Source organism: Colletotrichum jinshuiense, chromosome 15, assembly GCF_051148585.1.
Source record: "Colletotrichum jinshuiense chromosome 15, complete sequence".
NCBI classification, from domain to species: domain Eukaryota; kingdom Fungi; phylum Ascomycota; class Sordariomycetes; order Glomerellales; family Glomerellaceae; genus Colletotrichum; species Colletotrichum jinshuiense.
Genome location: NC_139308.1, coordinates 237,279 through 252,778, shown reverse-complemented (window position 1 = coordinate 252,778; position 15,500 = coordinate 237,279). Strand labels below are relative to the sequence as shown.

The following is a 15,500-nucleotide window of genomic DNA, read 5'->3' as shown; positions in this document are numbered from 1 at the left end:
ATGCGGTGCGTGTCGGTTGGTCGTTGACTGATCAACACGATCAACGTGAATCAATTGTTGGTCTGTTGGTTTCCATTTCGCTGTTACCATAGACAGACAACGCACGGCTTAGGAAGCAATATGCCCGATGCTCATCGGCCTACCTTATCGGCTTATCGACCGACCATTGGTGGCCCCGATGGGTCGTTGCTCAGCCACAACGAGGGGCATATCCCATCCCACTACACCTTCCTTTGGTGTGTGCCCAGCTCCTGCCCCCCTAAAGTAAGGTAGATACGTACCTACCTGTCTGTACCTCTCTTCTTTGATTTCCAAGATATCTCCATCACGCCAGCAACAACGGCGCATGCATCAACGCTTCGTATTTTGGTTGTCTGTTTTTTCTTCCTTCTCTACCTTACTTCACCATTGCAACATATCCTCTAGACGAGGTCCAGAAGAGGCGGCGACACCGACGACCTCAGTTACTCGTATGCAGCTTCCGCGTCAATCCCTCCAACAATCAATCACCTTTACCTTCGCGTTGCGCGTTCACTCCCACGTCATGTCGAACCACTGAAGCTATGAACTTCTGCGGCTTGCTTCCCTCGCGAGTCGAATCGCAATACCATAACACTTACCGTCGCGATCGCCGTCCCTAGGTAGTCGCAGTCTCAGTCTCGGTCGCCTAGCCTCACCATCGCACCCGGATATACTCTACATTCGCTCGAAACCACGAAAGCATCTCCAGGAATGCCCAAAACGCCTGATCTCGCCAGCTCCCGTCCGCTCCTTCCACTCGCTCCTCTTCGCCGTTGTAACGGTGCTGGTACTGACCCTGGCCCTGGCCCTGATGCCGGCGCGAACGACAAGACCCGAACTCTCAGACGAAGACCACAAGCCGAAACGGAAGCCAACGCCTCGCCACCCCGCGTCGTTGTACGTTGTAACCCCTCATCCTTTACGGCTCCCCACCGCGTCGAACTGACCTAATGACTTGCTGCCTCTCTAGGTCCAAAACTTCGTGTCCAAACTTGTTAGCCACAGCCCGGTTAGCAAGCGTGCAGTGACTGTCTTCACAAAGGACAACCTCCCCCTCGAGAGGCTCGAGCATGACGACCAGCTGCAAGTTTGTATAGGCATCTCGCGTCAAGTCCCCAAGTTGAAGTATGCCAAGGAGGCGGCCACTGCAGAGCTCGACCCTGATGCGCAGGAGTTTATGCGGAAGAAGCAGAAGGGAATGGCCAAGGCAGACTCCGACAGGAAACTCAAGTCGGACTACATCACTTTCCTCGACAACACCTGGGGATCTCGGGAGGCTTGGCTGCCAATCGACGTCTACATAAACCGGGAACCCGGTCTCAACGTCCTGGCCAGCTTTCGCAACATCACCAAGGAAGCCCTTCGCCGGAACACACCACTATCGGATCTATGGGACCAAGGGGGCATCTTGCGCGAGGCTGCTACTGCTGTGTCGGCTCTGGGAAAGACACTGACATACAAAAATCTGAACGAGATCGCCAAGTCATTCGAGATCTCTGGTCGTGGTCACGCGGAAGAGTTGGACGGCGAGAATCGACACGACACCGAACACGCACACGAACACAAGAGTCGACAGGCGTCTCCTGCATCTCCCACTGTTGGTGCGGTTTCCCTAATCCCAAGTCCCCAAACTCCAGCTCTGGGCCCCGAGCCGAGTCATCTGGAGATACCTCGACGTGCGTCGACTCCTCGAGACCTCAGCGGCGGGCATTGGCTCGATGACGCCAGCCTGTCGGGGTCTGAAGCACCCGAAATCGTAAACTCACCTCTCTTCCACCGCCTTTCTGGTGCCGATCTGTTTACCCCTGAAAACTCATTCATCGTTCATGGTGGATCTACAATGGCTCTTGATCCTGACGACTCCGACAACGAAAGTAATGACCTCAATCCCATCGTCGCTGACGAGGTACGACAAGACCCGATCCCGTCTGAGACCGAAGGCACAGACACATCACGCAACGCTCAACACCAAACCCTAGTCCACGTCACCGCGTCGCCCAACAACCAAGGCCATACTCCCGTCACGCCTGACACGCCAACCACAGCCGCAATAACCAAGAGCGCTCAGCCCGAGGCCGAAATGGTTTCTGGGCCTTCAACAGCTGCCGCAGGGAATCTCGCCGGTTCGCCAGTCGCCAGGCCAGCCATCACACCATCTCCACCGAATGGACTGCTGTCCCCGCCTTCCCCCAGTCCATCACACTGGTCCCCCTCAGCGGCGTTGCAGACTGCGCGATCCCAAATGGCCGACGCCACTGCGCGTCTGATGGGGGACTCGATTTGGGTGGCGCTCGCAGCTGTCACCCCGGGTTCTGATATCCTCGCGCGCCGGAGCGCAGTCCTGATAGATCCAATAAGCATCCAGATTCCTGCCGAGCAACTGACAAAGGCACACATACCGCAGCTTGAGCGCCATCAGCTATGCACCGCATACATTCCACTATACCAGGCCAGGCTTGGCGGGCATTGGAGCGCAGCCCGGGTTACGATATCACGGGGCCCCGAACGATCGGTTCTCGTCGAACATTTCGATTCGGTTCACAGTCGTGATAGCGAGATTGTAGTGTCTAACAATCTCAAGGCGGTGCTGACGGCTTCCAAGGTGCCGGGGCCTGTTGTCTTCCAAAACGCAGTAAGTCTATTTGGTTGTTTCCCCGAGATGATGCCTGGTTTGATTGACAACTTGCTTCCCAACAGCCCTGCCCGCAGCAGAATGACTCGACGAGCTGTGGTATTTTCTGCATTGTTGTGCTTGAGCACCTGATCCATGGAAGGATGCCGCCAATGGACATCAATCCCTTGCAAGAAAGAAACCGTCTACTGTCAATCATGCCTTCAGTCGATGAGGCCAGTCAGGGTGTGAAGAGGAAGCGATCAGATGGCGACGCGTCCCCGCAAGGCAACAGGGATGACGATGATGACGACCTCGGCCGTGTGCTTGACAACTTTGCGACGAGACGGCACCAGTACCGAGACGACACTGTCCTCACGGATAAAGTACTTGCCATCCTTTCGTCGAAACAAGATACAGTTACTACGACCAAAAGCCGGTATTTGGAGACAAACAAAGCACTCCAGGAAGCCAACGACTTTTTCAGCACACGGAAGAGAATCAAGCAGAGCGCCGAGCTCTTTGCGGGCATCGAGAGTCTCGTCAACAAGGACCCCGCCGACAAGGATGAATCCTTTGCCGAGACCAGCTCGGATGTCATGACAGGGGCCAGGCAACAGCTACTACGAACCGGTTGGTCAGGTGAGTCTGTCTATGAAGCGGCGTCTGCGCTGCAAGTGGCGGAGGAAGCCAAGAGGCGGGCTGAGGCCGAAGCAGCGAGCGCCTCTGCGGCGGTCGATGCGGCCTTGAAGTCGGTCAAGTCGCTCGAGCAGTTTCTCGCACAGCGTCAAGTCTTATATCTCATTCAGGAGGCAAGCAAAGGGTTAGCCAAGGCAGGGCCGGTGGATTCGTGGGTGGCCAGTGAGGAAGTTGGCGCCCTCCTTGAGGAGTTTTAAGCGAGCCCCGGTTGGTTAGAGCAGGAGGTTTATGCGCATTTCATTAGTCTGACGCCTGCTGAGCCGGACGCCTACTTGGTATTGATTGATTCTCACCGCTTGCGTTGACCGTGTTCATCATTTTGGTTCTGCACCGTTTTATACCTAGGTCTTGGTCTTTTTCTTTTTGATGGAATATAAATAAATAGCTTGAGACAATGACTACTCGATCACCCCACACAATGAACAGACTATTGAAGATGACAGGACACAGGCGACATATCGTGCACATGCATGCGTAGATGGTGTTTTGGTGTTGCATTAATTGTATCGCATGAGCATAATTACATTTGCGACTAACGCACCTGATTTCGCAGTCAGGCAAGGTCGGAATAGGTAGCTGTGTGGACCCGGAATCAAAACTCACATACCTAGTGGGGGGCAAGGCTGTTGATGACAGACGGGGCACAGCCAATGACACTGCTGATCCACTCTGTAAGTGTCTGTAAGTGTCGTTTTGACACTTACAGGGTGGACCGCCCCACTCTGTAAAGGTGTTGTCCCCACACCTGTGGTGGCTCAAGGCAAGAAGACCGCAACGCGAGCTGGTGCGCCCGGCGCCCGAATCAATCCTCCCTCGAGTCCATCACCGATTTACCATCATGTGGATCCAGCCTGTTGACCCGAGTCGCCCATGTCGTCCACATCTCCTGAGCCGTCTAAGAACGAACGGTCCTTTTTGGAATCCCGTGCGTCTGCCATCCTGGATATTGCATCATGGTTGGACCCATGGCCCAGGTCATCGCTTGTCACACCCATCCGCGGTACCCGTCCATCCTCAGCTCAGCGCCTCATTTCAGCGAGCTCCCCGCCTCCATGTAACACACACAGCCTAATCGACCGATACGACCATCTCGCACTGCCAAACGCCCATCTTCATGACCTCGGCGAGCTTGTCTCCACACACGTGACACCAATCGGCAACTGCCAGCCATCGTCTCAGCTCACAGCGGTTGAGGAAGGAATCCGCGCTGCTTGCCTTGCCTGCCCAGAGCAGAATTCGCATTTTGCCTGGCTCACCCATCTCCCACCAGGGTGGGTCGCCACGTGGCGGCCGCCCCGGACCAAAAACCAAGACACGACGCCATATGCAGGGACACGACGTTTCGTCGAGAGAGACAACCTTATTCCAACGTGGGTTTGGCCCACGGCTTAACGTCGGCAATTCTCCCACTTCCCACAACATGCTGCTCATCAGCCCGTGCCCCCTTCCGTTGCTCTGTGGCTTGTTCACCGGCCTTTCTCCGTCAAGCTCGCGCTTCCTCCCACTGCAAACCACTATATATCTAATCGCCATCACCGCATGCGGGACTTTTGCGCCCTTGGACCACCTTTTCGCCTCCTTCGCCTGCGGGCACTGTCGTGCGCAACCCATAACACCGTGCCAAAGACAAGAACTCGGGCGGGAGACGACCAGCGGAAGCCTGCTAGTGTCAGCAAGCGGAGAGTCTTCGTCGCCCCCTCAACATACTTTTTTAACCTCTGCAGATCGGACCAGACCTTGCCTGATTTCCTCTGGAAAAGTACTTGGCCTAGGAGTCGGCGGCTGCTTTCTTTGCCTCAGAATGCAAAGCCAGACCCACAGCCTCATACTTGCGGAGTAGTGCATACGTCGTATACCCAAGAGCCGCAATACCCTGCATATGCCATACTACCATGCCTTTCGGCGGCCTCTTGGCCCCTTTTTCCAATGGTCAGTTTGTGGTCGCCCAAGGGAACCGCCCCCCAAAAGTACGGTAGAGAGACTGGCCGTTTGGACCTTACGCCTGGCAGAGTTTCCCAAACCATCGCCGCCACTATCAAATATGTATATTAACAGGGGAAAGTTGTCTGCTACGTTGCTGATGGGCACTCTAGGGCTTGGATGCTTGACGGATTGCCTCCCGCTTTGATGCAAGGTGCCTTAGGTATTCGGGCGGTGGGGCCAGCGACCAAAACCCCCATACCCTGCTTTGGGCGTCGCCTAAACAGGCAAGCTGCTGAATAAGCCGGCATTGGTGTCAACGAGTATCCCTGCTTGGGTGGATACTTGCACCCTTTTCTCTTCCATCTCAGAGCTCCCTCTCCGATTTCTGGCAGCAGGATACCACCACCACCATCGACATGTACCTCGACTGACAGAGGTTGGCATTTTTGGAGGGCAGCTTGCGGTCGCCATCGTTAAGCGGGGCAAGACGGCTCTCTCTCTCTCCCTCTCTCTTTCTCTCCAAGCTGCCGCTCAGAGCGCGCCTGCGGTCCCGTCAAAGCACCGGCAACCCAAGATGATCAAGGACGCTCCGCCCCATCAAGGCAACACTGCGACGGCAACGTGGGCTATCTCTGGCCCGGATCGTGAGTCAGTCGTTCATGTGTTTTGCGAGCATCTGGCTTACAACGCTTTTGTGTTAGTAGCCTTGATGAATAACGAATCAACTCTGCCGAACTTCTATTATCCCACAATGTTGCTGTTGACTGCAGGCTCCAGCTCTGTCTGACCTCAGCTCCAATTTTTTACGATTTGCTACCCACCGTCGGTCGTCATGCCATCACGCCACCCAGATCCATCAAAATGACTCGCCGTTCCCGTGCATATCGCCCCCGGACAATTGATACCAGAGTTGCCGCCAGAGGTTTTGGCCAGACAACTTGCCAAGTTGCCAAAGATGGCTCTCGCATCACCACCTCTAAAAGAGGCAACTAGAGGCTTGTCTTGATCCGTTGATCCCCGCTTACAACAAGACAACCGAATTGAACCCATATCCCGCCCAGCCTACTCGGCCGTGGCCAACTATAAGCATCAATATTCTCGTTGGCCTTGCCGCTGGCTTAACTCCTCGACTGTGCTCTTTTATCAAAAATTAGTGTACATAAGCCTCCACAAGCTCGAAGCCTCCATTTCGGTAACCCAAGGTGCAAATGCGCGGAAAGATTCGCGGTCGGTTTCCTGACAACGTCATTGACCAACTGTTTGTTGATGTTGTTCCTAAAGCACCCCTGAGCAGCGCCTCTGCCAAGTTGAGGCTTACGAGAGGTGCAAGTTTTCGCCCAAGCGACTTTGCTTCTCCTTCACCTGCGAGGATGACGGGACAGATGAGAATTTCTTCACCGCATGTCTTGAGGTTCGCCGAGGCCCACGCCAACGGGCTGTCTTGCTCGAAACACTTGCGATAGTGCCTGGTCCGCTGTTGCGAGCAAACCCAGAGTCTTGACGAGATCGGTTGCTGCCAAGAGACGCCGCATAAGACCAAGTCTCGACGGTATCAACGCAGTACTCACCTTATTTCCATTGCGCGTACCCAAATCCACGACGGCAAAGTCTCTACCGACTCAGTCTCCACAGGCCACAGAGAATGCACACGCTACCACACGATCACTCAAGATCCAACCATGTCTGACCACTTACGCAACGCATCGCCAGCCTTTGACCACCACCACCCTGGTGCCTAATCCATCGCCTAGGTGCACAGACTCAACCGTCGCTCTCAAGACGACGGTGTTCCTAGCCAACGCCTCCAGGACGACACTTTCAGCAATTCCTCCATCAACTCGCCTAGCTGCAAGGGCGACTCTTGTCAAAACAAAAACGGTTTGTAGTTTCTCTCCCAACCCCCAAATCCATCGTCGCTCCAAAAGCCAGTGGTCTTGCTCAATTCAACCGGGATACTTACCTGTGTCAAGATCACCTTGTAACCTAAGCTCGACCCTTTGGAGCGAGACGCCGGTTCCAACTGGTTTCTCCAAGATGAAACTTTGGTAACAGCTTTTGCAGTTCCTAATTCCATCATTACCCCGAAAAACGACGTTTCTAGCTAACCTTGTAAAGAGATACATCACCGCCCCCACAATCCGAATTCTTCCAACGACTCTAGCAAGGTCATTGCATCAGAGCGTTCAAGTATGACGTGACGGCTTGCTGAATGGTCACGTCGTGGTGCTCTCACTAGGCGGAGCTCAATGGCCTGCTCCCCCGCCACCATCCGCCGAACCATCTCTGGCCGCCTGGCGGAGCACGTGCTCAGAGAAAGAGGGCCAAAGAGACCCTTTTAGCGCCGAGCAGAGGCAGGAGGACGAGGGAACGAGAGACTCTGCGCGCCTTAGAGAAGAGGAGCGCAGCAGGAAGAGGAGCAGAGTAGAGCGGGAAGAGAAGCGGGAAGCCGGTAGCGGGGTAATCGAGGAGGCGATGGGCTGCTGAACGCCAGCAGCAACAGCAGAAGCTTTGATGATGTGGGCGCCTTGGGGATGGTGAGAGCAAAAATACGTGCCGGAGAGAAATGCGTTGGAACTTGGTGTGTGTGTAAACCACATCAAAATCATTAGTCAAAAAAGGCACTGCTTGACTTGTGCTTTTTCGGTCGCTGCAAAACCCCCGCGTCATTCGGCATTTCCTTTCCTTGCCGGTCCGTCCTTTGGTCTTTAGAATCCCCAGTTCTGGCTAATGGTTTGCCCGTGTGACTGTTGGCGCGTGGGTTGGCCTCCAATGTCGTATCGAGGGCGTCAAGCGTTCGTGTTCCCCCAGGACTCTCGGCGGCTAGGTAGTTCTCAATTGCGGTCATGGTTTATGTGGCTGATGGCTTGAGAAACCAATTGTATTTCGAGGCTCGAGCCCCGAGTCGCCTTGTCCGAACCTTCAGCTCAAGATGACCAAGAAGCAACACTAACAGGTTTACATGGTCCACGTCAGGAGAGACTGCGACAGGTGGGGCAGAAACAGCATGGCCATGCTGTATATAGGGTGTGCCATGCCGCCCATGCTAACAGGAACAGCATGGCAGATACTCATGCTCATGCTGCCCATGCTGCCTAGATTACCTATGATGCTCATGTCCATGCTACCCACTCATGCCCATGCTGCTCATGCTGACGGCGACCGGAGGGACAGGAACAGCATGGATAGCCGAACCTTTGCTACCTACAAGCAAGCAACAACCCCTTGTGCCTCGCCCACCTGCACTCCACTCACGGGCAAAGGTAATATGCACACACCCATCGAACCACAGCCACTTCTGTCAGTTACAACACCCATGCGCAAGATGAGGGAAGGGGCCTCTAGCAGCTCGTCATCTCGCCCACCAGCCACGAAAAATACACCACGACTCTGTCGAGTGGCCATCCAACGTCGCCCACATCATATGGCACTCCCTTTGGCCTTTTATCCGAGGTTTCGCCCTCCGCTTGTTTGTCCAGTCCTCAGACCCCCGAGCCACGAACCTGTGTCTCCCCATCGCTTGGCGAAATGCTAACAAAGCCTATCGCTGCGGCACATTCGCTCCATGATTTGATTCCTACCATAATAGACTGGAACAGCGCAAGGACAGACTTGGAGACTCTGCTCCACAGTGACCAGTCGACACAGAAGCGACACCTATAACGGAATGTATCATCCCGACGTCTCTCGAGAGGGTGTAATTGACGGCAAAGTTTGCTAACCGAGATCGTCAAGCAAAACCTCCGCTCGTAACACTGGCATCGCAGAGAGCGCTTCGGCGGCCCTCTTGGTCGTACTGCCCCCAGATCCAGCTCGCAGCCCAGGTACAGCAGCACGCCCGTTTGGTCAAGACACACGACACACTCAAGCTGATGCACGATTTTCTTCCCCGCCTCGAATCCTTCGTCGCCCCTCTCTACCCAACCGTCCCGAGGAGTTCAACAAGGTGCCCCCGAGACTGGCGCACCAAGACCCCTCTTACGGCAACATCACCACTGTCCTCGATTGGGAGTTCTCGGGCGTCGAACCCTTCACCAGGTGGAACCCGCGACGGTCGTTCATGTGAACTGGGCGGGACGATGAGAGGTCCCCTGGCGAGAAGCAGAGGCGGAGAGACGTATTTTCCAGACGCTGCGATGCAGCCGTGCCTCGTTCAGAAACCCGGTTCAAGTACGTTGAAACCAGTAACAACAACACTTTAAGACGGCTGAGCTGGTAGCGCTCCAACGCGGCGCTGCGTTGAGTTTTCCGGAAAACTCCTCACAATCTTCTCCAAACACCACCATTGATACCATATTGACCTTGTTTGACGGTTTGGCTGCAGTCCTCTTCCACCACACTGCCGTGCAGTTCGAGTCCCCGTGCGGTGGGCCACCTACCAGGATGTCGTCCGGGACGAGGGCGGAGGGACCTCTTTGAACAACAGGCACAGCAACATCTCAACGCTCAACCTTCGAGACTTTGCAAAGACGAAGCCGCGGCGAGCACAGACGTGGTGGTGCCCGACGGTGACCGGCAGCCTAAGCATCATGGCTTGCCAATGCGAAGCCTGCCCCCGTCTGTCTCCCTGCTTACGGGGTCCGGAAATAAACCGGCGTCGGTCGGCGACGCTCATGGAGAGTCCTCTCAGATAAAGACCCGGACCAGCACGGGGTACGGAGGGGTCGAATAGACTTGACGACATCCGAACTGCCCCCTCCAACAGACGCCCCTGCTGGCGCATGACGGCGCTGCCGCCGTGGGACACCAACGACGACAGAGACATCGTATGTCGTCCTGATAACTAATGGCAGCAGCCTCTGAGTTGCGATGACACGCGGCGACCGGCAGGCCTGGCTCAATTGGTACCGACGCGTGCATCATCCCTCTCGCAAGGAGGAGAAGCACCTTAAACGGGAGCCGAAATAAGAGGCCCGTGTTGTGTTGTAGTCATCCCCATTGGTGCCGGGATCGGCGCAATATGTTCTTAACGACACTGTTTGTGGTGTCAGAGGAGGATTACTAACTATAGTCGCATAACCAGCCCATAGTAGAGTGAAATTCTTGGCACCGTAGGGTAAACGCCGCCGCCACCCTTTTACATCCACAAGCTCCCCCAACCCCTTCATTTGACCGATGCCAAAAGCTGTCAGGCCCAAATGGTCACACTCCGTCCTATGTTTTTACCATCTGTCGCATTTATTGTCAGTCTTGTATACCTGTCCGTCTTTTGTTTACCTTGGTCCTCTTCCTACTCCTTATCCCCCCCCCAGCAACGTTTGTCACGACTGCCGACAGCGGCGATTCTGGCCATCCGCCCTTCAACCTACCTCTTCCGCATTTACAGCGTGTCGATCGAGCCTGTCGACCTCAATCCTCAGCTCCTGCTCATCAAAAGAAAGTAAAATTAAAGATTTTTATTTTATTATTTTTAAAAAACCGCCCTTCTCTCTGTTTTCGCAAGTCCTTAAGGCCCTCGCCGATGTAGGGCTGCCGCCCCTACCCCGCGAGCTCGACCGTGTCGCTGGCTGCATCTGCCAGAACACCTCGTCCTATATGACCTTTCGGCCCGTTGCTGTCGCCTCTCCCAGGTCTTCCACTCCATCAGAACACCTAGATGCCGACATCAGCTTCTCAGCCACTCAGGTTCAGAGCCGCATCTACGACTTTATTCTTTTCCTGGCGCCAACGGCTTGCCACCGACCCGAACCGTGTTATACGCGACGAACCTCCTCTTCACTGCGTTTCTGCTCAACAACGCTGCCGAGGCCGGTTCTAATTCTATTGCCGTTGCCCGGGCGTGCTTGATAGGCATTCTGAATGTGGGCTGACCGCCCTGGCTTGCTTCGTGCCGCCTCTGTTCCACCCCCCCCCCCCCCCGAACCGTCACCGGGAGCTGCCAACAACCCCGCCTCCTTGCAACTCTTGGGATCCACGTTAACAACGAGGCCGTCCTTGCCACACGACGGCCAACTGCAGCGTGAAATTGTCCTCTTGGCCCTTTGCTTGCGATCCACGTTAACAACGAGGCCGTCCTTGCCACACGACGGCCAACTGCAGCGTGAAATTGTCCTCTTGGCCCTTTGCTTGCGATCCGACATTTCAGACAATCCCCCCCCAGCGTGCTGTAGCCTTTCCTCGTTGACTGGGGGCCAGCGCCAGTCCGTCACTCGGTTCGCCGCTCTCCGCAACGCGAGCTTGCATGTTGACAATGAGCCCCTCTACCCTAAATGAAAAAGAAAGCCGGCATCCTTTCTACGAGGCAGACGACGTCGTATCTGATACCCTCTACCTGGAGAGCGACCTGAACGCCCTGCTCCGCCACTTGGTCGAGCTACATACCGCCATCGGCGACCTAAACTCAACGCCTGGCGCGGCGCAGCATTAAGCTACCACCTCCACCGGACGACGATGAAGACGGCACCGGACGCCGGCGGAACGAACCGACTGAGAACCAGTACCGAAACGAGCACTCGTATATCCAAGACTTGCAAGCATAACGGTCCAGAAGCGACGAGCTCGGCCTAGTGGCTAATATAGCTCCTGTTCCAGTGGTCTCGTCCAGGACGCCACAGCAGCTAAACGCGACCCCACGAGGGTCTCGAGAAGCCCCGAGAGGCGCGCCAAACTGCCGTCGACTTCATACCCACCAACGAGCTGGCAAAACGGCCCCCATCGCGTCCTTCATTGCGCACCCCTGGATGAAGCCGCGGTCGAGATGGCGGCGACGTGCATCCAAGGCCGGCGGTTCAAAGGACAGGCATCACCATGCTCGCCGCGGACAATGGCGCATGGGAGATGACGCGGGCCAACATCACCATGGGCCACAGGCGAGACGACCCCTCGACCACCACCATCACCACCACTGTCGGCAGAGCCTGTGTCCCATTCACGGTCAATGCCGTCGTCGAGGCGGCCGTTGTCCCATTCACAGTCAATGCCGTCGTCGAGGCGGCCGCTGTCCAGGCCGAGGCATCCGGGTCCGCGAGGCGGGGCGAGGGTGAGAAACACCCGCCACGACCGTCGACCGCGGCGTCGCCGCATGAGGGGTCCAATTAGGGATTTGACTTGGGCCACACGGTTAGGGTTAGATGCTTGTGTCTGGCGGTAGGATATCAGAAAGTGGGAGAGAAGAGCCAAAGGTGGCCCCTGTCATATTCCTGGATTGCCAAGTGGGGAGATGTACTGGTGGTGGTGTAGATTCTAATCATGACAAGGCGCATCGCGTCCGGTGGAAGAGTGGTTGGTTCCTCAGGCAGCCCTGGGCATGGCAAGAGGGCTTGGTTTCTGTGGCGGCGCGTGGATGATCAATGGCGCAACCTGGAAAGAGGTTCCAAAAAAGAAGAAGAGTCCAAAAATGAAACACGGAATACTGGAGGCGACGCCCAAAGTTGAGCGAGGTGAATGAACGCTACTGTTGGGCTTTGTCGGCAGACCATGCTCTCAGGAACCAAGTCGGCTGCCAAAGTCAGGCTTGAACAACATGTCTTGCTCTAGTTATAAGCACCCTGGAGCAAAACTAGCCATCGATACAAATAGGCTCCATGCCTCACGGGCCCTGATATACACGCCTAATGCCGTGGATTCCCGTGCCGCATAAACAACCCCAAAAGCAGCAAAGTCTTCTTCTCTTGAGTGTAGCATCGTTGAACGTATAACAATCATGATGAAAAGATTTTGTTGGCGCAACCCCATAACATGCAGCTTCATCACTCAATATTCGAGCGCGTCTCTTTCTTGCACTTGCCGCTGCTTCGTGCAGGCATAGTGTAGGACGAGCAGCATAACATTGCAGTTCAAGTAGGCAGTTGCTGGCTTGTCGACGTGCCTCCTCCACTGGGTCGTTTTTTACATGGGCATTGTTGACAGGGGCAGTCCGTTTTGAATGCTGCGGCCCGTAGCTTCCATGATCTTGTACTGTGAATGAGGTCAGGTACCGACGGGACAAGAGGGTTTGGTTCTGGTCTGGCGGTAGAGCCAGCAGCTGGCTATATCTTTCAAGGAATGACGCAAGCGCTGTCCTGGGCATCTATTCCAGGGACCATGTTTGACAAGCACGTCTTTTCCGACCGTCAGCCTCAATCGCCTTGCCTAGAGCTTTAGTGTGCCTGTTGTGGAGGCTGCTGATGATGCCGCCAAGGATACACGGGTGTGCTTGGCACGCCTTACCGCAGGCCAATGGACCTATATGGGCTTTTAGAGATAGAGGTACGTCGTAATCTCTCAAGGCTCCTTGAGTAAATCAACGTGTACTCGTCGACAACATATCTCGTTGTGTTGGCGCACTCTAGCGATAGGATTTAAAGTCATAAACATAAACAACTCAAAGACTTGGACAGGTCGCAGAGGCAGCATTCCATGAGGTTAGCATGGCTTGTTGCAGCTGGGCACGCTCGATATGGCTTGCGACAGGGGACGCCAGGGTTGGCCGGCTGCAAGGTGCTCGGCGGCTTGGATGGCGAACGCACCGCAATCCCAGGTATTGGGCTGCTGCGGACACTGGAGGTTGTTCACGCCGTTGTTAGTAACCAGTTGTACTGGGCAGGACCTGCGAATAGTCGCCTACATACCTCTATGTCTTGAGAATCGATGGCCAGGTCCGGTCTGCATACGCAGTCAAGGAGCTTAATAACGCTTCTAGCCGGTAGCCTGCAACCGACCGGTGCGGTAAGAGAGTCGTAGCGCCAAAGGGTGGCGGAGGGGTTTTGCCACGTGTACAAGATCCAATGATATCCCGATTTGAGAAGGAATGATGGCCATGCCCTTGGAAAATGCTGGGGCGTGCCGCCTGCGAAGTATATTGTTTTTTGCCGATGCGATGACGATGGGATTGACGACTGCGGTATCCGCGCTCTCGAGCCGCCGGGCAAATAAGTGCATGAGAGTGTCGTCGAGCCAAGACGCGGGGCCAAGACTGTCGAATCTTGTCATCAGATCCTAAAGATTTGAGCGAGCTTGAGGAGCTTGGGGAGCTTGGGGCGGCGCCGGCGGTCGAGAACCAAGCGTGGCGGAGGTCCATCCGCCCGTCTCTTGCGGGTGACGGTGCGAGGAGCGGGGAAGACAATCTCTGGCAGCTCATCTTCAAAGTCGGCGGCCGAGTAATCGATTTTGGCACGCTTCCTCAAAGTGTGAGGGCCCTTGCGGTAGGTCTCGTCGTCCTCATCGCCAGCGCCGTCTGTTTGTGCTTCGGGCTTGGATAAGGTCTCTGCTGTGGGATCGTTCGTACCCAACATGGTCGCTTCCCCTTCGAGCTGGGCAATGTCCGTCGTGGATGCGAGAGAGTGGCTCGCCGTCTGCTTTGTTGCCGGAGGCGTATAGAGCCGTGGTGAGTTTCCGATTTCGACAGAGGGCATTAGTAGAGGCGTCGCGGAGGGGGGGGGGGGGGGGGGGGGGGGGGGGGGGCGGATAAGTAGGTCTTTATAAGTAGGTCTTCAGAGGCGATGAGCGAGAGGTCACCTTGTTGGCTGTTGCGGGAGCGTCTCGAACCTTCAACGTCACCTCGGTTGATTCTGCAGGGGCCATCATGGGGTTAAGGGGGAACCGGAGAGGAAGCGTCCATAGGTGGGGCCTTGGTCGACGTGGGCGAACGCCTAATCCTCCAGGTTGTCGTTGTCGATGTCGCTGTCTCGCTCGCCGTCGAAGTTTCGGGCGGGCTCAAGGTTGTCGAGATCGAGCTTGGTGTGTGTCTCTGCGGAAGGTTCTTTTCGACTTTGGCAGCTTCACGCCAACGACTACAAGAGCAGCACACAGATGTATCAGCATGGGCACAAAGGTATTACCTCAGCAAGCTAGATTCCATGGCATGCTTTGACCAGGTGGTTGAAGACGTCGATAGCGCGGTGCAAGGCGGCAAGATCAGGGCCGGAAGTCATGTTGACAAGGTTGATTGTTGATAGACAAGAGCGAAACCGCATATGCCAGGTCACATGATGAGTGATTGGGTGGGCGTGGGAGTTGAATGTTGTTGAAGTAGGTGCGACCATTGGTCGGAATGAAAAGTCTAGAGCAGCATGGCGGCATGGACCGGCACTGGCATAGATCCCAGTTAGACTCGGAGCAGCATAGAGCTCCGACACAGAATAGAAGCAGCATGGCATAGGACAGATTAGCATGGCACAACCGTTTGCATACATTCTTTTGCAGCAGCATGGAGCATGGTCCTGCCTGTGACGTCGGCTTGCCTTGCCGTTTGATTGTCGCATTCTTTATTCATTCTCGTCCAGCGTATTCCATCTTTATTCATTCTCATCCAGCGCCTTCCACCAATAAT

General features: G+C 55.4%; 3 protein-coding genes across 3 annotated transcripts; 2 read left to right on the top strand and 1 right to left on the bottom strand.

The window, feature by feature from the left end:
* Window positions 1-732: 732 nt before the first annotated feature.
* On the top strand, window positions 733-3,528 carry EsH8_XV_000031 (uncharacterized protein; the record flags this gene model as incomplete). Its single annotated transcript, XM_083274072.1, has 3 exons — window positions 733-918; window positions 992-2,653; window positions 2,878-3,528. 3 exons carry the CDS (start codon window positions 733-735, stop codon window positions 3,526-3,528), a joined length of 2,499 nt encoding a protein of 832 aa, XP_083120604.1.
* An 8,470-nt stretch (window positions 3,529-11,998) lies between these two features.
* Window positions 11,999-12,289, top strand: EsH8_XV_000030 (uncharacterized protein; the record flags this gene model as incomplete). The annotated part of the gene is made up of 1 exon (XM_083274071.1): window positions 11,999-12,289. One exon carries the CDS (start codon window positions 11,999-12,001, stop codon window positions 12,287-12,289), a length of 291 nt encoding a protein of 96 aa, XP_083120603.1.
* A 1,871-nt stretch (window positions 12,290-14,160) lies between these two features.
* On the bottom strand, window positions 14,161-14,583 carry EsH8_XV_000029 (uncharacterized protein; the record flags this gene model as incomplete). Its single annotated transcript, XM_083274070.1, has 1 exon — window positions 14,161-14,583. One exon carries the CDS (start codon window positions 14,581-14,583, stop codon window positions 14,161-14,163), a length of 423 nt encoding a protein of 140 aa, XP_083120602.1.
* Window positions 14,584-15,500: the final 917 nt, after the last annotated feature.